Raw genomic sequence first — 22,492 nt, 5'->3', positions numbered from 1 at the left:
TTCTTTTCCTAGTTATCGAAATTATTATTATTTAAATAACAGGTCTACGAGTGACAGTAACGATCAATATTACGATCGTATCATCTATTTTATAGTCTCTTATCCCCCAAAAATATACTTGGGCATCCTACATATGTAATTGGTTTTTTTCCCAAATTTAATGAACAAAAAAAAAAAAATACTAGACAAAATCTGAAAAGACAAGGGTATCCTTTTCTTCAATTTTGGGCAAAACACACAAGCGGAATCCTTTACGGTTCTGCCCGTTTTTAACCCATATGGCGGCCACACCAAGTGGCAGCAAGCCTAGAAATTTCAGGCAAAGACTAATAAGGATTCGATGAACACAATTATGGTGATAGCTGCCGTAATACTCCCAAGTGGCTGTCTCCTCCATTTGGGCTAGCATCTGAGGTAGAGAGAGGAGTGGGGGGTGGGGGACTGTGAAAGCATCGGGAGGGGTCCTCAAATGCAAAAACTTATTACATTCACCAACTAGATTCAATTGAATGATATCTATCTACAAATAAAAAATCAGCTTTAGAAACAAAATGCCTCCATTGATCAGAGTCCTATAAAGGAGCAGAGTATCGAGCAGGACTACTAGGGTTTGAAGGATACAACAGCTCCTCCTCAATCTTATGGTGAAGAAGCTGGAATCGCAGACATAGCAAGAGAGGAATCGCATCTCAATGTTGTAGAGAATCATTTGAAACCTCTTTGAGAGTAGATCAGAGTGAGTGGATGAACGAAGCCCTAGTTTCAATCACAAGGCCTCTCTCTTCTCAGTTACAATAATTCTGATTCGTGAATTGTGAGCAAAACGTCGAGAAGTGGGATATTTCAAATGTTACATTTTAAATGTCAAAATGTGGGAAGATTTCACGGACAAATATTGGGGAAAATTTGCTAACCTATTTTCCAAAAAACACATAGCCGATTGTTAAATTTTCGGTTGTGAAAATTTGTCAAAATGAAAAGCAAACAATGGAAATTGTTGTTGTACTGTACATTTTTTTTACTAGATATTTTACATTGAAACAAATGGAGCAATATGATTTGTCCATGATCTCTATGTAAAGAATCCCAATTGTAATGAATATCCCCATCAGACTCCTCTCCAATTCTTAATTGCCCAATTCTTGCTCAATTCTTTCTGTGCGTGTGACGCTTGTACATATCAAAATTCAATAGTTGTGAGGTTTTTTGGAATTCAAACCCTCAAATGCCTCTCTACATGACAACCATTATATTTTGAAATGTACAAGCGTCGCACGCACAAAGAGAATTAAGCAAGAATTGGGTGATTAAGAATTGGAGAGGAATTAGATTGGTATATTCATTACAGTGGGATTCTTATCCCTTTGCCAATCAACAATATTACGGTTGGGCTGAACATGAGCTGGTGAAGAGGTGGCCATATTTGTAAGGCTGGATTTTTTTTTTTTTTTTTTTTTTTGGTGAATCAAATAATTTATTTAAAGAATAAAGAAAACAAAGCCAAAAAGGCTGGATAAATTAGTTAGAACCTAACAGGGATAACAAAGCTAAGAGGTTGGAATCCTAATCTTTGTGGGTTGGCAATGAGTGAATATCCTTTACAATAGCTATAGTAGTGAATGGTTCTTAACAACTCCACGGATTCTATATAATCCTTTTAATTCCACTTTCCTTCAATCACAGCTCCATTGATTTCTTCTTATAAGTTCTGAACCTAAGCTCAAGCCCAGTGCAAGCATTGTTACCAATCTATATCATACAAGATGCTCTTTGACTGCTGCTTCTTCTTCGACCTTAGCCGAACGGGTCTGCTGATCCTGCTGCTGTTGTCATCGTTTGTCATCAGTGGGTATGCACAAGAATCTACGCCTCTCGTTCCAGCGATCATAACCTTTGGGGACTCGTCGGTTGACGTCGGAAACAATAACTATCTGGCCACCTTATTCAAGGCTAATCTCCCACCTTATGGGAGGGATTTCACCAACCATAAACCTACTGGAAGGTTCTGTAATGGAAAACTAGCTACTGATATTACTGGTAATTAGCTCATATATATGTTTCTCTCCCTTTCTCCATCGGATCACTTCTTCTGGATGGGTTATTGGCTTGTTCCATGGATCTATTGAGCAGATGGGTTTGGTTGATGAGCGTATTGCCATTTGTTCTATCTATTCTAGTTCTCATTTTAAACCATTAAATAAATTAATCATTATAAAAAATATTATTCTAGATTTTGTGATGGAAAACGAACCATGTAGCGGAACCATTTAGTTGCGATAAGGCTGAGTTGTTATTGTATTATTCTAAATTTTGATTAATTTGCAGCTGAAAACCTGGGCTTCACAACTTACCCACCAGCGTATCTTAGCCCTCAAGCATCAGGGAAGAACCTTCTAATAGGAGCCAACTTTGCTTCTGCTGGATCTGGTTATTATGACAAAACATCCTCCTTGAGTGTAAGAAGATATATATAGACTGGAATTATTGATTTCATGCGAACCTAACTTATTTAAGTCTATCATCGATCTCAGTTTCTTGAAGCTAATTAAATTAGTTGATCTGTGATACACGGTTGTTATGCAGCACACGATTTCGTTGGCAAAGCAGTTGGAGTATTATAAGGAATACCAGGGAAAGCTAGCCATGGAAGCAGGAAATAAGACGGCAGCATCTATCATGAAAGATGCACTCTACATAGTGGGAGCTGGTAATAGCGATTTTGTACAGAACTATTATATCAATCCTCTGATCAACATAGTCCACACTCCCGACCAGTTCTCTTCCATCCTTGTTGGCATTTTCTCAAGCTTCGTCAAGGTTTAATTGGTTTCCTTTCATTTTGTTTCTTTTATATTATTTCTTTCTTCTTCCCCTCATTAAGCATGATTAATTTTCTGTTTGGTAAACATAATTGAAATAGATTTTGGGTCTACAACGGATTCTGAAACTTGATTTTACTCTATTTTCTCTCTTCAGAATGCATTTTGGACCGAGAATCCATTCCTAGAATGTCTGCCACCGACAGCTTAAGTCAGCCAGTTCATATAACTATGAATCTCTTTTTATTTTTCTCTGTCAAGATGGAAGCCATCAGCTATTGAGAATTTCAATCTTTCTTGTCAAGAAATTGAAACTATGCAAGCATGAAATGAAAGGTTGATAGTTAAGTTGATAACTTGTTGAACAGGACTTGTATGGGTTGGGAGCAAGAAGGATTGGGGTGACATCACTGCCGCCATTGGGTTGCCTGCCATTAGCAATCACTTTGTTTGGACAGGGAAAAAATGACTGTGTGCCAAGGCTCAATGCAGATGCACAGGGGTTCAACAAGAAGATCAATGCAGCTGCTTCAACCCTCCAGAAGCAACTCCCTGAACTCAAGATTGCCGTTTTGGATATCTACACTCCTTTATTGGCTGCCATAAAATCTCCTTCTAAATACGGTATGCGATACAACTTCACTTTATTAACTTAGTCCATCCTAATTAGGCTTAGCTCGCTCTAATTGACCAACCAGGAACAAACCCTGTTTCTCACCATGATTGACACATACTTATAAAGAAGTGGTCTGGTTCTGAAAATTAGGGTTCTCTGAGACAAGGAAGGGTTGCTGTGGGACGGGGATCGTGGAAATAACATCGTTCTTGTGCAATCCCTTGTCATTAGGGACATGTAGCAATGCCACCCAATACGTATTCTGGGACAGCGTTCACCCATCTCAAGCTGCATATCAGGTTATTGCTGATGCAGTCATCATCCAAGGCATCTCCCTCATCGGATGATCACTTTACTATGGAAAACATATATCTACTCAAATACCATGGTTTAATGATTTTTATATTGATACCTCTCTCTTCCTCTCCAATGCTTCTCTCTTTCTCTCTCTCAAATGAGTTTGAAACATCTGTGTACTGATGATTACTTGGGTATTCATCTACTTTAGTCTCCATCATGTACTACATTAAACCTGAAACAAATAAAGAAAGATAAAATTGAAGCCATGAGTAGTCATAGATCCAGAGTTTTGAGTACTGATTCATAAGCCTTGTATGAAGCCATGAGCTTCTAAATCTAATACATTTGAGAATGCTTCTCCATATTGAAAGTTCCTAGCAGGCCACAAGTATCAGTGATCACCTCACCCCCCTTATTTGGTTTTGTGGTGAAGTGGTAGATGTGGTTTGTACAATAAGCCCTTGGACACCGAACAAAACGGGAGATAATCCACCACAAACGAAAATAAATCAATAAGGAAAGAAGCACTAAACACGATATGGTGCTTTGGGATAATCATTAATCAATATGTAATGGCATCATCATCTTCATTATAGGGGAAGCTTTGCGATAAGTGATATGAATGATAAGACCAAATTTGTAATATTGTAAGTAAAACTTATAACGCCCCGGCCCCATTAACCTTGGCACTATATTGTCATCCTTGGCAAATGGGCCTCAAGGCTGTAAAACGCGTTGTACCATGTCAAAAAGTCTAGAGGTTATCGACTAGCCCAACAACATCCCTCTAGGCGATGTGGGATTAAAGTTTGCATACTTCATCGGTCTCCTAAATCCCCTAGTACTTGTCGTATCTTGGTGGGGACACCTCATCAATCTTTTAGGCAGGTTGGGTGTCATATTTTCCTCCCTTTGGGCACGGTGTCCCCACTGTGGCCCCACATGCTATTGAGGTCTGCTTTGATACCACAGTCACCCTAGCCCCATTAACTTTGGCACGATATTGTCCACTTTGGCCCATAGATCTCAAGGCTTTAAAGCATGTTGTATAATGTTAAGAAGGCTAGAGGTTATCAACTAGCCCAACAATTTACCCCTAGGCGATGTGGGACTAAAGTTTGCATACCCTCACTGATCTCCCAAAAACACTGGTACTTGCCATATCTTGGTGGAGACACCTCACCGATCTCCTAGGCTGGTCCGGTACACTTGCCATTTTCTTGGGTGTCACAAAAATGATATAGTCATATGGGACAGTATTACCATTTATTATGAAATCTATACTTCTATTTGAAAGAAAGATAGAGACTATTTTGCATATGATTCATCAAAAGTTAGTTGTCCTTTGTCCTATCGCTAGTTAGATGCAATCCCTTTCTCTGCTTGTATCTTTTAGATTAATTTCTATCAATGTACATATAGTCATTACATTGTATATTACCATAGATATGATTCTGGTATATAAATATAAGTACACATATTATGTGTGTATAAAAAAGAATCTCGTAAAAATCTTGCATGTAATACTGTTAGCTATGTGAGGATGAGATTTGTACCCCTCACATAGACCTTTGACCTGAAAGATCCTATTTATGGTAGTGTTGTATCATATGTTCTGGTAAACCAATGGTTGATGTCCAATGGACTATATATCAATATGCTGGACATGTGGTCCCACTGTTAATGAGATATCGTTAACATAGGATCCACTGCCCTTATTTTTGGAGTATTGAGAGAAGAGAATATCTATGCTTGACCAGACAGAAATCTGGTATCAGTGTCGCTTTTGTAAATATGATGATTGATGATGCACCAGAGTTACGAAGCACTAATAGCCTCTAGATAATGGCTATCTACTTCCGGGAAGGAAAAGATGATCCTTCATGTCATTGTTGGATGTGTCGACAAGACTGGAAGGTATTCAAACCTCCCATGAAGCTTGGGTAAACTTGCTAACACTAAAGACCTCCTCCTCATTTCATCATGTTAACCAAGCATATATAGAGGTTCTGGACTTCCCACACAAGTCCTCGAGTATGTGGGTCCAAGACTGGGAGAATAGCCCGGCCAAATGGGCCTTTTGGGGCAACCGGATGATATAATCAGTTGGCCGACTGCACCCCCCGAAGACATTTAAACTACTTCAAATGAGGTTATTTTGATGTGGGACCCAAGGCTACCTAGCTACCTACATGTATGCCCTACCACAACTCCAATGAATGTCCACATCTTCATAGTGATGGATTAATGGACATCTACCTCATGAAGGACATAAACCAATGGATAAAATCTTATTTGGCCAAAAACCTATTAAATTGCCAAACAGGCTTTAGTCATTAAATGAGCCTATTTAATGACCAACCACCTCTCATTTGTTCATTGTACAAGTGAAGGAGGAAAGAAAAGGAGGAGGATAAGGAAGAAAGGGGTAGTTGAGGAAGGAGCTCCACCTCAAAGCATCCCTTGTGAAGACTGCCCTCCCATAATGCCTAAGGTAGGTTCTCCCTCTCTTGTACAAGTTTCACTCCTCTCTTTTCCCTCTATAAAATCATAACCTAAGCTAAGGACAGGACTCTCTATATGTTGAACACTAAATGGGAACCTTGGGAAGATGGAGCTCATCCTAAATGACTGAACCAAATTCATCCTAACATATATGGGTATGAGAGCCATGAAGGTGGGTGCATTAGTTGGGGAGGATCCCCAAATTGAACCAAGGAGTGGGTAAGAATGCAATCCCTCACTATGGAAACTCATGTTCCATACCCTAGGATGAGTAGAAAGACCCTAGGAATGAAGAAAGACAGTTGGGAAGCCAAGCAAGCGAAAAATCCTAATTTATGGCCAATAGGTTGATGGAAACAATTTGCAAGCCTTTAGTTGGGATTGTATGTGTTTGTTAGGGGTATTTAAGGCAAAATACAGGTGAAAAAACTTGATAGGATTTCAAATGTAACCGCAAGCGTACAGATCAGTGTAATTACGTGTCGAACACAAGGAGAGCAGCCACTTTATTTTTTTGCTTCTTTTAATAATACGAAAGTGAACTGACTAATGGTTGTGATCTAATTCTAATTATTGTCCTAAATACATATATGTATCTAAAAGAACGTCCTAACCATTCGTCAACTAAGAATTTAAATACGCAAGCCACTCAATTAAAATTAAATAAATAAATAATTAAAAATAACACCCCACACAATTAAAAAGCAATGAAGGAAAAAAATTTGAAATAAAAATAAAGTAAAAGAAAGGGGATAAAGCTAGAGAGAGGCTCATAAGTAGGTTTCTCTACTTAGCCCAAGGGATGCATCATAATATGAGCTTACCTACTTGACCAGAGAGTCACTTTTACAAGGGATTATTCTACTTGGCTTTAGGGAAAGGAGACAATTAAAATAAAAATAATAAAATGATGGTTCTATGGCTAGGAGGGCCAAAGCCAACACATACACTAGCCATGAACCTTGGGGGAAAGGGAAAACAATAATGTAATGACTGAAATTAAAATCCTAAATTAAAAAAGAAAGGGTAGTCAGAAGAGGGAATGAGAGGGGGGAGAAAAGACTATTGAAGAAGCCTACCTACCTGAATCAATGCTTGAACTTGAAAACTTTGGTGATTTGAGATACTGCCAACCCTAAAAACCAGATCTGGAATAAACCAAATCTAAAATTTTTAGACCTGGGGAAAACAAATCTTGAAAAAAAAGCTGAACTTGAAAAAAAAATGATGCTCCACGGCTTGTGATATTGTCACCTAGATCTAAGCCTAGAACTATAACTTTAAAAATTACAACTCAATTGCATAAATCATAAACATAAAAGGCTGAATAAAAATAAAAGAATGCTTACATTAATTGAAATAAAAAGCTATTACAAAAGTGACTAAAGCAAAAAATATAGAAGAACTAAAACTAAAGAGAGAGAGAGAGAGAGAGAGAGAGAGAGAGAGAGAGAGAGAGAGAGAGAGAGAGAGAGAGAGAGAGAGAGAGAGCAACTAAAAAAAAACCTTAGAAGAAGAATAAAGTGTCCACCGTCCTCTTACATGAGTTGTATTTATAGGGAATGGGGAGGTAGGGTAACAAATTTCTCTTTCTTAAAAGAGAGAAACCCACAATTGGTAGTGAGATCTTTTGAGACCAAAAGTGCCAAGGTGGAGGAGAGAGAAGAGAAATAAACTTGGAGAGATTTCCTATAATTTTTTTGCTTATTTTCTTTCCTTTTTTTTTTTTATTTATTTTTCTCTTTTTTTTCTCCCTCTCTTCAAATCCTGCGCACAACCCTTGTTGGCCAATTTTTTTTTTTCTTTCCCTTGACGATTTTCCTTCTTGTTTTGTATGATTTGGACAAGCTTCTAGTGATGATGTGGAGGAGAGAGAAGATTTGGACAAGATTTATTTCTCCCTCTCTTTCCTTTTTTTTTCTCTTCTTGTGCAAGAAACCCCTCCCACGATTTTCCTTGCTTTGAAGATTTGGACAATCTTCTAATTTTATGTGGAAATCCCCCCCATGCCTTTAGTGCTTTAAGTGAGTGAAAAGCAGGAAATCTTCAACAAAATTCTCTAAAAAAAGACAACCATGAGATTCCAACTTGAGACCTCCTATGAACAAGGGAATTTTGCACACCATAGCTCACCAACTACACTAGGTAGTTGTTGTTGGAGAGATATAATGCCCGATAATGTTTAAAGCCTTTAAAATACAAAACCTACAAAAAGAAAGTAAAACCCAAGGTAGCTCCATTCTAAATATGTAAAATGCGTGTTTTACTACCCTATATTTCACACATAAATGCGCTCATCAGAATTCCCCCACACTTAGACTTTGCTAGTCCTTGAGCAAAACAAAAAGAAAAAGAATAAAAAAAAAAAACCTAACTCATTTTCGTAGAAATCACAGTTGCACTTAGCATGCGCAACAAGCCTTTAAACCCTTAGGTCACCCCTAGTGGAAGAGTTGTGTCTCGTGGGTGTTTACAGTGAATATGCACCCAAAATTCAGAATAAACAAATCCCAACCTTGGCTAAAGGTAAGGGCCATACTGATCCAGAGAAAAGATAATTCCTCTTATAAGGGACCCCCACACTTGAACTTTTATTACCCCATATCAATTCCAGGCACTAACATATTTCTTAATTTGGAACTCACCTCGTCTCTTCCAAAACATCCTTATCTTAAGGCAAAACCACTTGTAAAGAAATACGGAACCAATGACTAAGGCATTGGAGGGTTTTTGACCAAACATGTTACCAAGCATTAATGACATTTATAAAAATTTTTCTCCTTTTTTCACTTAATAAACTTTATTCTATTCCACTACTTTTGGCCTAAATGACATGGTGGAGCAAACACCAGACACCCAAGTTACTATGCAGCTTCGCTTTTTGCATATGTCCACAAAGACAGTGATTTTAGAGTTCTTTTAGAAGTTTCTTCCCTAGGAATTTCGATCAAAACACCACGCTTCCTGAGGTGCAATACCCTATCTAGTACCAAGGGAATCAACTCTTATTCTTCTTTATACCACATTTGGCACTTTATTTAAAATTGTGCATTTGTTAACTCATGCCAAATTAAAAAGAAGGTCTCAACTCCAAATCAAAAGTAGAAGGAACCCACAAATTTACATATGGTTCAACACCATAAAACAAGGGTCTCTTATTTTTCAAAAGAAAGTCCCATCTCAAGACACAGGCTTATTTCTTTCTTCTTAATGGGGTTTTTATATGTTCAAAATGGGTACCTTAATCAAAAATTTTATTTTCATACATCAAGCAACCGAATGATATGATTATTAGCCAAAAGCCTAAGTAGAATTTCATCCTTAGCAAGCTTAAAAACAAAAAGAAAAACAAATAAAACAAAGTGAAAAAAACAAAAACTGGTTTCCCTCTCCCACACTTAAGTCATGCAATGTCCTCAATGCATGGAAAGAATATAAAGCGAAGACAATGCAAGGGGGTCATACCTGATTAAAAGTTAGTCATCAGTGTAAAGAGGTTCATGGAGATCTATGACGTCTTCACTACCAGTAGTAGGAAACTCGAGGAATGGTTTCAAACGCTGACCATTAACCTTCAAAATTACCCCTATTCCTGGATTCAAATTCTCCACAGCCCCATGGGGATATACATTATGGATAAGAAACAGGCCATCCCATCGGGATCTAAGCTTACCAAGGAAAAGATGCAATCGAGAGTTGTACAATAAGACCTTATCACCAATTGTAAAAGATTTATGCAGAATGTGCTTATCATGGAAAGCTTTGATCTTTTCCTTATAAATCCTAGAACTTTCATAGGCATCATTCCTAAGTTCCTCCAACTCAGATAGTTGGAGCCTACGATGAACTCCCGCATCAGACAAATCAAAGTTGAGCTTTTTGATGGCCCAAAAGGCCTTATGCTCCAACTCAACTGGTAAGTGACAAGCTTTCCCATACACCAAATGGTAGAAAGACTAACCAAGGTCGGTCTTGAATGCAGTCTGATGGGCCCACAAGGCATCAATGAGCCTAGGGGACCAATCCTTACTGTTGGGATTAATAGTTTTCTCCAAGATTTGTTTAATCTGCCTATTAGACACCTCCACTTGGCCACTAGTTTAGGGGTGATAAAGGGTAAATAACTTATTGGTGATCCAATTTTTCATTAAGGCTTCAAAAGGCTAATTACAAAAATGAGTCCCCCTATCACTAATTATTGCACATTGTGCACCAAAACGAGAAAAAAATGTTCTCTTTGAGAAACTAGACCATCACTTTATGGTCATTAGATTTACAAGGTATGGCCTCTATCCATTTAAAAACATAATCAACAGCCAAAAGTATGTACAAATTCCCAAAGAAATTAGGGAATGGTCTTATAAAATTGATGTCCCATACATCAAAGATCTCAACTACCAAAATAAGGTTAAGGGGCATCATGTTCCTTTTATTGATACAACCAAAAGACTGGTAGGCAGGACAAGCTTGGAAAAAATCAAATGCATTTCTAAAAAGAGTGGGCCAATAAAATCCGCATTGGAGAACCTTTGTGTCAATCTTCTTAGGTCCAAAGTGTCCACCATATGCATGATCATGGCAAAAAGAGAGAATGAAATGCTGCTTATGATTAGAAAAATATTGTCGGATAATCTAATCTAGATATATCTTAAACAAATAAGGATTATCCCAAAAAAAGTACTTAAATTGAGAATGAAACCTATACTGAATGAAACCTATACTTATCTTGGGTGGACCAGTATTTCGGAATCACACATGAAACTAAGAAGTTAACAATATCAGCAAACTATGGTTCACTGGACATTGCAAATAACTGTTCATCTAGAAAGTTCTCGTTGACTAGAGAATCAACAGTCGAGGAATTGGGAAGCCGGGATAAATAGTCTACAACTAGGTTTTCAACTCCTTTCTTATCCCTAATTTTCAAATCAAACTCTTACAAAAGTAAAACCCACCTAATGGAACGGGCTTTAGCATCCTTCTTCTGAACTAGGTATCTAAGAGTAGAATGATTAGTATACACAACCACATGTGAACCAACTAAGTAAGACCGAAGCTTTTCTAATGCAAACACAACAGCTAAAAATTCATTTTTAGTGGTTGTATAATTGAGTTGTGCATCATTTAAGGTCCTACTAGTATAGCAAATGACAGTGGACAACTTATTAATCCTTTAACCCAAAACCGCTCCTATAGCAAAATCCGAAGCATCACACATTAGGTCAAAAGGTTCAGTCTAAATAGGTGGTTGAACAATGGGTGCATTGATCAACTCCTTCTTAAGTTGCTTGAAGGATTCTAGGCACTCTTTAGAAAACTCAAAAGTTTGATCTTTGGCAAGTAATGAAGTGAGAGGTCGGGCTAACTGACTAAAGTTCTTAATAAATCTTATGTAGAAGCCTGCATGCCCTAGAAAAGGCCAGACATCCTTAACAGATTGAGGAGGTGGTAAATTATCAATTAAATCCACTTTGACTCTATCTACTTTAATTCCCTCCTTGGATATTATATGGCCTAAAACAATACCAGATTTAACCATAAAATGATATTTCTCCCAATTCAAAACCAAATTCTTAGATATATACCTTTTCAAAACTAGAGAAAGATGATGAAGACATTCATAATAGGAATTCCCAAGAATTAAAAAGTCATCCATAAATATTTCAAAGAATTTTTTGACCATGTCAGAAAAGATGTTCATCATGCATCGTTGGAATGTAGTAGGGGCAATGTAAAGCCCAAAGGGCATACGCCTATAAGCAAATATTCTATATAGGCATGTAAAATTGGTCTTATTTTGGTCCTCTAAAGCAACTGGGATCTGGTTGTAGCTGGAATATCCATCAAGAAAACAATAATATTCATGTCCCATTAACCTCTCTAACATCTAGTCAATGAATGGCAATGGGAAGTGGTCTTTCCAGGTTGCAGCATTAAGTTTCTTGTAGTCTATGCATACTCTCCACCCTGATTGGACACGAGTTGAAATTAGTTTATTAACGGCATTGGGAACTACAGTCACACCAGACTTATTAGGCACTACGTGAAGTGGGCATATCCATTGGCTGTCCGAAATAGGATAAATTATTTCATGATCCAAGCACTTTATGATCTCTTTCTTAATGGCTTCCATCATTACTTGGTTAGCTCTTCTTTGGGGTTCCGTGGATGGTTTGGAATCCTCCATAAGATGTATATGATGTTGAACAATAGAAGGGCTTATACCCTTGATATCAGCCATAGTTCAACCTAGGGTTTCCTTATTATCTTTTTACACTTTAAGTAACTCCTCTTCCTGGCTAGAAGTTAAATTTGAAGAAATTATTACAGGAAGAGTTTGATCAGACCCTAGGAAAGTATACCTCAAATTAGATAGCAACTCCTTAAGATCAAGCATAGGGGGTTCAACTATGGAAGGTTTGGGAATGGAATTGGAAAGGGGTCCTAAGGGCTCCACAAGTGTGTGAAGACTCAAGACTTCAGAAAAGAAATTTTCACTATCATCATCCAACACATCCATACACCCTTGAAATTCTGAATCAAAATTAATATCAAAGTTGGTAATTAAATCTTCAAAAAAATCCAAAAAATCCTCAAGCATATTGATCTCTTCTTTCATATGTGGTTGCTTGCCTACCCTAAACATGTTAAACTCAACAGTTTGGTTGCCAAAAGATAACCTTAGAAAACCATTCCGACAATTGATTGATGCATTACTGGTAGCCAAGAATGGTCTTTCTAGAATTATTGGGATCTCATCCTTAGTTGAGAAGGGCTTAGTATCTAACACAATGAAATCATCAGGGAAAATAAAGTCCCCCACCTTTAGTAAGACATCCTCAATAATCCCTTTAAGAATCTTAGCAGACCTATCTGTCAACTGAAAAGTAGTTCCGGTGGCTTTCAATTCTTCCAATCCTAGTTGCTTGTACACATGGTAAGGCAAAAGATTCACACTTGCCCAAGGTCAAGTAAGGCATGCTCAATGTAGGTATTGCTTATGACACAAGCTATGGTAGGGCTCCTTGGATCTTTATACTTGGCTACTATAGGCTGAGTAATTATGGAATTAATGTTACCTGTAAAAAATGACTTTTTGGGCACACTAGTGATATGTTTGTGAGTACATAAATCTTTCAGTACCCTTGCATAGGCGGGGATCTGGGATATAGCATCCAAAAGAGGGATGTTCACTTTTAGCTTTTTGAAGACTTCTAAAATTTTATCTATGGAAGCAGTCTTCCTTTTGTTTACCAAGCGATTAGGAAATGGGACAGGAGAAACATAAGGACTGCTAGGGATTTACCCTTTTTTGGAAGAATCATTTTGGGTTTCCTCAACCAAATCATCTTTAGTTTCAGAAGAATCTTTAGGTTCATCAGACGAACCTCGAACAAAGAGGCACACTTGTGTCCCAATCTGAAGGAGAGTTAACAGGAGTAATAGATGGGAAAGATTTAGGAACACTCTATTGGTACTCTCTACCATTCCTAATGGCATAAACAATTGTACATTGGTTAGAGGGCCCTTGTTGGGTCTGACCTTGTACTATATTTAGTGGTGCATTAGTTGGTGCTTGTGAATTAATAGGATGATGATGCCTAGGGTTAGGCTCTGGTTGACTAGGTAAAGTTCCCTTCTCCCTCTCATGCATAATTTAGACAACTTGGGTGATTTCTCTCGTAAGATTTTGATGGCTTGTCATGAGGAGGGCTATATTTTTTTCCAAGTCACTTATTCTACTTGCCTCTACAATGTTGGTAAACCTAGGGGGTTGCTGATAAGATGATAGGAAAGAGGCACTGGGAAAACTTGCCTGAGGTCCTACATTTAACCTAGGAAAAGTATTTTGAGAAAATGATTGTTGTGCAAAGGGAGGCCTTTGGGGTCCAAGTTGACATTGATTATGGAAATTGGAAGGCCCTGCTTGGTTGCCCTGATTCTAGGAGAAATTTGGGTGATTTCTCCATCATGGATTGTAGGTGTTACTATATGGATTATTCTGGTATAAGGCATTAACACTATCATTAGAAGTGCCCCCAGAGGTGTTGAGGCATTCTTTTATGACATATCCAAGGGACTGCCACCAAGCACAAATCTTAACCAAATTGACTGATGATGGCTTTCTAGGAACAATAGCCTCAATCCTCTTGATTAGGCTATCCAAATGGGATTCCTTGGCTATTATCCCATCCACAAAATATTCTTTTCCTTCTATGGTTCTTTCACTCTTTTGGGTTGATTCCCACTAGCGGGTTTTGTCAACTAAGTCAAGTAAGAATTTCTATGCCTTTCCTTCATCTATAAAGGATGTGAATCCCTTAGGGCACATAGACTCTATCATTTGTTTAATTGGGTAATTAATATCCTCATTAATTATTTGACATAAATGCCATAAGTCAAGGCCATGGTGAGGGCATTCTTGGAGTAGATCCTTGAATCTCTCCATAAGTTTAGAAAAGTACTCACTAGGCTTTTGCCTAAACTGAAGAATATCACTTCTAAGCTTATTGGTCTTGTGAGTTGGGAAAAACTTCTTAAGGACGACAATTGTGAACTATTCCCATGAGGTTAGGAATTTGTGGGTAACCCATACAACCACTTCTTAGCTTGGTCTTTCAATGCAAACGTGATGAACCTAAGCTTAACAGCATCATCAGAAAGCTGTTGGATCTTAATTAGAACACATACCTCTTCCAATTCACTTAGAAATAGGTATGCATCCTCAGAGGTTAGCCCATAAAACTGGGGCAACATAATGACGTACTGAGATTTGAGACCAAAATTATTGCCCTGGGCTTGTGGTAGAACTATACATGAAGGTTGGGCTGCTCTAGCAGGGTAGAACCTATCTTTCAGAGATTTAGGTGGAGTAAATGTATAGGGTCACTACGTAATGGATCTCGTCTTTCTAACCGTTTCTTAGTATTATGTACCCACTTAACACTCATGCAATAGAAAACTATGCACAACTAAATTAAGACAAGCACAAAAGAATGGAAAGAAAGACCTTTTTTTTTTATTTTTATTTTTTTATTTTTGGGAGCTTATCGGCTGGGATTTGGGGTTGCTCAGGTCAATTCTTGAGGTACTACTACAGGGTGAAACCTGTCTTTATCATACTATGAGGCATAGTGACCTCCATTAATACAACAATTATTGCAAGTTGTTCATCTCAGGAATTCAATAGAAGAAAAAGAAAAACAAAAAAAAGCAAACAAAGTACTTTGATTTACCAAAACAAAGCGAAAAATAACATGGAACTGTCTCCCCAGCAATGGCACTAAAAAATTGATATGATTTAAAATGTAACCGCAAGTGTACGGATCAGTGTAGCTATGGATCGAACACAGGGAGAGCAGCAACTTTATTTTTTTTGCTTCTTTTAATAATGTGAAAGTGAATCGATTAATGGTTGTGATCTAATTCTAACTACCATCCTAAACATATGTATCTAAAATAACATCCTAACAATTCGTCATCTAAGAATTTAAATACACAAGCCACATAATTAAAATTAAATAAATAAACAATTGAAAATAACACCCCACGTAATTAAAAAGCAATGAAGAAAAAAAATACTGAAATAAAAATAAAGTAAACGAAAGGGAATAAAGCTAGAGAGAGGCTCACAAGTAGATTTCTCTACTTAGCCCAAGGGATGCATCATAATATGAGCTTCCCTACTTGACCAGAGAGTCACTCGTACAAGGGATTATTCTACTTGGCTTTAGGGAAAGGGAGATAATTAAAATAAAAACAATAAAATGATAGTTCTATGGCTAGGAGGGGCAAAGCCAACACATATGCTAGCCATGAACCTTGGGGGAAAGGGAAAACAATAATGTAATGACTGAAATTAAAATCCTAAATTAAGAAATAAAGGGTAGTCAGAAGAGGAAATGAGAGGGGAGAGAGAAAACTATTGAAGAAGCCTACCTACCTAAATAATTACTTGAACTTGAAAGCTTGGGTGATTTGAGATACTGCCAACACTAAAACCAAGTCTGGAATGAATCAAATCTGAAATTTCTAGGCCTGGAGAAAACAAATCTTGAAAAAAAAGACTGAACTTGAAAAAAAAAAGATGCTCCATGGCTCGTGATCTTGTCACCTAGATCTAATCCTAGAACTATAACTTTAAAAATTACAACTCAATTGCATAAATTATAAACATAAAGTGCCACCTCAGTCAAAATCTGAAAATAGTCTATCCTAGCGGAAGTGTTGCCAGAGTAGCCACAGTCTAACCCTCCCATAGCCTATCCCCAGCAGAAGCTCTATCAGAGTGCCACCTCAGCCAAAACCCAGAAGTAATCCATCCCTAGCGGAAGTATTATTTCAGGGCCATATAGGCATGGCTTGGTAATTGGGAGAGTGGTTCACTCCTTAGTGGTCAGACATGGACTGCCCCATCCCTCCTTGTCTCCCTCCTCCCACAATGCACCACCCGAAGGATGATCCTGAGGGGGAGGTGGAGGAGCTTGCTGAGGGAGTATGGGATGACGACTTCCTGGATAACACGAGGGATTATTACAATTTTCTGGATATGGAGACGGTTTATGCGCCCTTGAACTCAAAGGGTCCCATGGTATGTGTCTGTTCTTTTTTATTTTTCATCCCTTTGTCGATCCAAAGTTTCTTTATTCATACTTGGACATGATTACAGTGGAGGACCAAAGAGATGGCCCCTCTTCCTCCTCGGCCTCAGCTAGCCAATGCCGGTTCTTTTGCTGTAGAGTCATCTTCTACCGAGGGTAGACCAGTCCACAACATGGCTATCATTCCTTTCCCAAGGTTCCCCTCTTGGACTTATCCTTGCGTGGACAACCCTTTGGCTCCTAGGGATCTACCGAGAAAATTAAAGTGGGATGCTTTCATTGGCCTTTCAATTCCATATGACGGTGTAAGTTACAATTTTTTTTTTTGTGCTAATATAATTCTTCTCAGGTCTCTCCAGAGGCGTATGCTGAGATTTGACGCATGCACTATAGCCTATGGCTTGGAGCTGTATGATAGGGATTGGCACTCACAAGTCACGGTATGATTCTTTTCCTTTGCCTACTTTATTTTAGTTGTCATGATTCTAACCTCCTTTACTTCTCAAGACGCATAGCTCAAGTCTCAGGTGGATCAGATTTGCAACTTGGAGGACCAGCTGACGGAACTACAAGTAAAGTATGACCATATGATGGTCTCAGTGGATGACCTTTTCAGACCGAGTGATGGGACTGGGGCAGCTTGTGATGAAACCCACCCTTAGAGCCATTTCCCCCTACTTCTCTTCTTTTCTTGTCATTCTTGCATAGTTTGGAGAAAACATAGATCCTTTTTTTTTTCTTCTTTTTTCTTCCCTCCCCCTTTATCTTATTATCTTTCCTGCTTTTTATTTTTGTATGCCATTTTTGGCAATTTTATTTCTGAAATGAAGATTTGATTTTAGAGACAAAAAATTTCTCTCTTTTTGTGGGATTTTTAGAATCTAAATTAGAAACATAAGTAATTCCATGACTCAATTTTTCATTTAGGATAACCAAAATAACGTAAAAGTCAAAGTTTTACCCCATTACGTGATGAAATAAATAAAATAAGGAAACAAGCTTCCTACCGCTGAACCCAGAGATAGGATAGCTGGACAACAATTTAGGTAGACAATTCTTTAGGTGGATAGAAATTCACCAACTCCTCTAGGTCTTTCAGCTTTAGTCCATATTGATGACCAATGTATGTGGGAAATAGAAGGATGTGTGGGTCAAACCCATCAACTTGACACAATTTTCTCCTAGGGTCTTCATCAAGAAGCCATCCTGAGGCCACCATGGGCACCTCCACCTGATATCTTGTGTGGTTCTTCTTTGTAGGTACTCCTTCCAATCATCAATGAGCTTGAATTCTAGGACCTCCCTCTTGTCTTGATAGTGAGAAACCCCGAGTTGACATTCATTTAGTGGTTGGACCAATTTTAGCCTTTCGAGTAACTAAAGTTGAAAAATGGCAGGGCTTCCTCAATAATGATCTGTCCTAAATTTGTGCTGTGGCTTATGTCATCAAGCCCTTTAAGGGGGTGTTTGGTTTGGTAAATCTTTGGGATGACATTCTTTAGAATGATAATTCTTAATTTTTGGAGCTGTTTGGTTCCACTAGATTGACCCTCATAAGTGAGCACCCTACTTCCCATGAATGACCATATTACAAAGGATGTGTTCCAAATCTGAGTTTACCTCAACACTTAAACTCAGATTTGAGCAACCTTTTTACCACCTAATATAAAAGGAGAAAGCGGAAAGAAGTTCTCTATAGAAGCCAATTTCTCAACCCGCGAGAAACATGTACTAGCCTTAAGGTAGGGGTGTCAATTCCTAAACCGAACCGGTAAAACCGGTCAAATCAAATCGATAACAACACGGACCGAACCAAACCGAAGCCTTATTGGTTCGGTTCGATTTGGAGTATTGCAACCCCAAAACCAAACTGAACCGCACCATAAATCGGATGAACCTGAAACCAAACCAAAATCGGATCAAAACCTAGACCGAAACTGAAACCAAACTGTAAGAAACCGAAACACTCCAAAATTCATTAAAAAAATAAAGATTTGCATAGTTTTGTATACATTTATATGGAAAGTCGTATCCAAACTGGACCAAAAACCAAAACCAACCCGGTTACAAATCGATTTAAGAAACCGAAGACAAGCCGAAACCAAACCGCACTGAAACCAAAACCAAACCGAAACTGGAATTTCCTTATTGGTTCGGTTTCAGTTTCAGCTTTCCCACACCGAAACCGACTCAACCCAGACTGAAATAGAGCCAGACTGACCGATTGACACCCCTACCTCAAGGCAACCAAACGATTTTTCAGAAAGAAACATAATTCAGAAGAATGTCTATCTAAAGATTGTCATTCATATCCGATATATATACCATTTGATTTACCAAACCAAACACCCCCTAAGTGTCTCAGCAAGGACTATGGGGACAATGTCTCTTCCTCCTTTCAAATGGTCTACCACTTCCATCAGGATGGGTGGTGGTCCACGCTTGGGAGTTTATAGGACATAGCGAGCCATCATGCAGAAAAGATAGGCATCCTGTGATTTTTGCCGATGAATCCCTCCCAACAAAAAATATATGATGAAGACTCTGGCCACCATTAGAATATCGACCTTCCCATAACCGATAAATGGCTTCATTTCTTCCTTCCCCCATCCGAAGAAGCTTTGAATCTCTTCTGAATAGTCCTTCTACAAAGACGGTTGAATAAATCTGCCTTTAGGTGGGGATAGCAAACAGGCCTAAAATTCTTCCAAGGTTGGGCAAATTTCAATCATCCCAAACTGAAACACATGCAGATCAGCATCCCAATGTTGAGGCACCTAGTGAAGTAGGTTGTGGTGGAATACTATACAACCAATCCAACTGAGCATTGTCATGTTTACAAATTCCAGTAACCCGGTGCTTCCATGTTGATGTCTAAGGTCCATTATCTCAATATCACATCCAAAGAGCCCATAGCCTTTCCTACAATCCTTATAAATAGGGGGTATTTTCTCAAGGTATTGCTCATTAATTACTGATTCTACCAAGCTTTACCACTGTTGCATCAAGTTTTATCTTTTATTTTTACCAATCAAGGGTGGGGAAAGAACTAGCCTTGATTACTAGTGCCGAATGGCGACCTCTTTTGGGTAACGAATTCTAGATAAGGGTTTGACAGACCCTAAGTGAATGATAGATACCTAATGGTCAGATATGCTAAGTGGCGATTCTTGGGGGACACAAGCTATGATGATCTTTTAGATTCCTTGATTATTAATCTGGGAACCTTCAAATTGCTTAGAGGCTATTGAGACCGCACTTACACATGTCAAGTTGCCTATGTATCCCTTAAGAGGAATCAGGTCAAATGTAGTTCAGGTGGTACAACCTTTTTAGACATATTATCTCTTAAGTTGATCCATGTTGACCAATCCAAACACTTCTTCGCCAATGAGGTCCATAAGTCTTATAGCCTTGCCTGGCAGGATTTCCTTGATAGTGAATGGGCCACTCCAGCTTAGCCTAAATTTTCCCCTTGGGTAATGAATGGGAGCTCTTTGTTTTTAGAGAATTAGCTCACCTTCTTCTATGCGATGGGGCTTTACATGCTTGTTGAATGCTCTTGCCATCCTCAATTGGTACTTACTTAGACTAACCTTGGCCTTTATGCGCCTTTCATCTAGAAAGTTGAGCTCATCATGTTTAGCCTTCACCCATTTTCCTTCAGGTCATTGGCTATCCAAAAGCATCCTTACGGATGATACTAGGATTTCTACTAGTAGAAACGCATCATCCCCATTTACCAAAGAAAAAGAAGTTGAGCCAATCGAGGATCATATAGAAGTCCAATATGCCCAAAAGGCAAGTGGCAACTTGTAGGCCCAGTCCTTGTGTGTTTCATCCATCTTCTGGAGGATGACCTTGATGTTCTTGTTAGCTACTTTTAATGCCCCATTGGTTTGTGGCCTATAGGTGGTAGATCGATTCCTCTTGATGCCAAACCTTGTGCAAATTTTGTTCGCCTTGCCCCAGAAATGGGATCCTTGATCCGATGTCAACTTCCGTGGTACTCCATATCGGCAAATGATATTTTCTTGGATGAACTTTGCCACCTTGGCAGATGTGAGGAGTAATCAATCGTCACAAGGATGAACTCATACCCATTGGATGCTTTGGGATTGATCTTTCCTATGACATCAATGCCGCAAATAGAGAATGGCCAAGGAGAATTGAGTGAGTGCAGCTCTGTTGGCAGGATGTGTATGATGTTGGCGAATATCTGACATCTATGGTATTTCTTGACAAAACCCACACAGTCTGCTTCCATGGTGTTCTAGTAGTATCCCAATTTGAGAATCTTCTTGGCTAGCATCTTGGAATTCATGTGGGGCCCATAAAGATCTTAGTGAATTTCCTCCATGATTGTTCTAACTTGATCTTCATCCACACACAACAACTATATCCCATCATAGGACCTCTTGTATAGTAGGTCTCCTTAGAGAATGAACTGGGTGGCATATCTCCTTAGGAACTTCTTTTCCCCATCTGTAGCTTCAAACGGATACTTCCTTTCCTTGATAAAGTCCATTATGTGAGCAAACTAGGGCCTGTCGTCCACTATAAGAGAATTTACTGCATTCTGATATATGAGCTTGCTCCTTTGCTCTACCATGAATGGTCGGATTTGGGCCATGGGATTACATTCCACCATGGAAGCTAAGGTTGCAAGGGCATCAGCAAACCGGTTGTTATCCCTATGGAGATATTCAAAGGATATCTTATCAAAGTGTCCAATCACTTCCTCCAAGTGACCTTGGTACAGCTTCAATTTCTCATCTCTAGTTTTCCACTTCCCTTGCTTTTGACAGATGACAATGGCTGAATCTCCATACACCTTGATTCCTTTTACCCCAATGGTTAGAGCTACTTCCAACCTCAATGCATAGGTTTCATATTCAGCAATGTTGTTGGTATAGGGGAAGTTAGGACGAAATGAAGAAGGCAAATAAAGGCCATCTGGAGTGGTAAGCAATACTCCCGCACCACACCCCTTCTGGTTGGATGCTCTATGAAAATGTAATTGCCACTCATTGGTGTCTTATTCTTCAATTGCTATGATTTATTTATCTAGAAAAGCATCATCTAAGATTCTTCCACCTTCTATGGGTGAGTAGCCAAATGATCGGCTATAGCTTGCCCCTTGATAGACTTTTAGGCTATGTAGGTGATGTCAAATTCTGACAACAATAGTAGCCATCGAGCCATCTTTCCTATGAGAGCTGATTTCTCAAAGAGGTACTTGATTGGATCCATCCTTGAGATTAACCGTACTAGATATGCTACCATATTGTGTCGCAACCTTTTTGTTGCCCATTTCAATGCAGTGTAAGTTCTTTCCAGAGATGTGTATCGTGTCTCATATTCCAAGAACTTTTTACTGAGGTAGTATATTGTATGTTCTACCCCCTTCTCTATTTTCTTTTGAGTTAGTAATGAACCCATGGAATACTCCCTAACTGATAAGTATAGCAGAAGTGGTTCCCCCTCTACCGGAGGTGTCAATACTTGTGGGTTTATAAGATATCCTTTTATCCTATTGAAAGCTTGTTGACACTATCCGTTCTATTCTGTGGGCTGATCCTTCTTCAATAGCTTGATGATTGGTTCGCCAATCATAGTTAGTTGAGCTATGAATCAACTAATGTACTCAA

The 22,492-nt window shown here is 38.6% G+C and overlaps 1 protein-coding gene and 1 non-coding gene across 2 annotated transcripts; both read left to right on the top strand.

Moving 5' to 3' along the window:
• Positions 1–1,763: 1,763 nt before the first annotated feature.
• On the top strand, positions 1,764–3,782 carry LOC122063303 (GDSL esterase/lipase APG-like). Its single transcript, XM_042627022.1, has 5 exons — positions 1,764–2,037; positions 2,326–2,456; positions 2,584–2,817; positions 3,188–3,443; positions 3,586–3,782. Exons 1-5 carry the CDS (start codon positions 1,764–1,766, stop codon positions 3,780–3,782), a joined length of 1,092 nt encoding a protein of 363 aa, XP_042482956.1.
• A 10,860-nt stretch (positions 3,783–14,642) lies between these two features.
• Positions 14,643–14,749, top strand: LOC122063304. The gene has a single exon (XR_006135296.1). It is a non-coding gene; the product is annotated as a small nucleolar RNA R71 (small nucleolar RNA).
• Positions 14,750–22,492: the final 7,743 nt, after the last annotated feature.

The sequence above is a fragment of the Macadamia integrifolia genome, unplaced genomic scaffold (assembly GCF_013358625.1).
Source record: "Macadamia integrifolia cultivar HAES 741 unplaced genomic scaffold, SCU_Mint_v3 scaffold1285, whole genome shotgun sequence".
NCBI lineage: Eukaryota > Viridiplantae > Streptophyta > Magnoliopsida > Proteales > Proteaceae > Macadamia > Macadamia integrifolia.
Note: the sequence above shows the minus strand (reverse complement) of the source record. Positions and strands in the feature narration are given on the sequence as shown.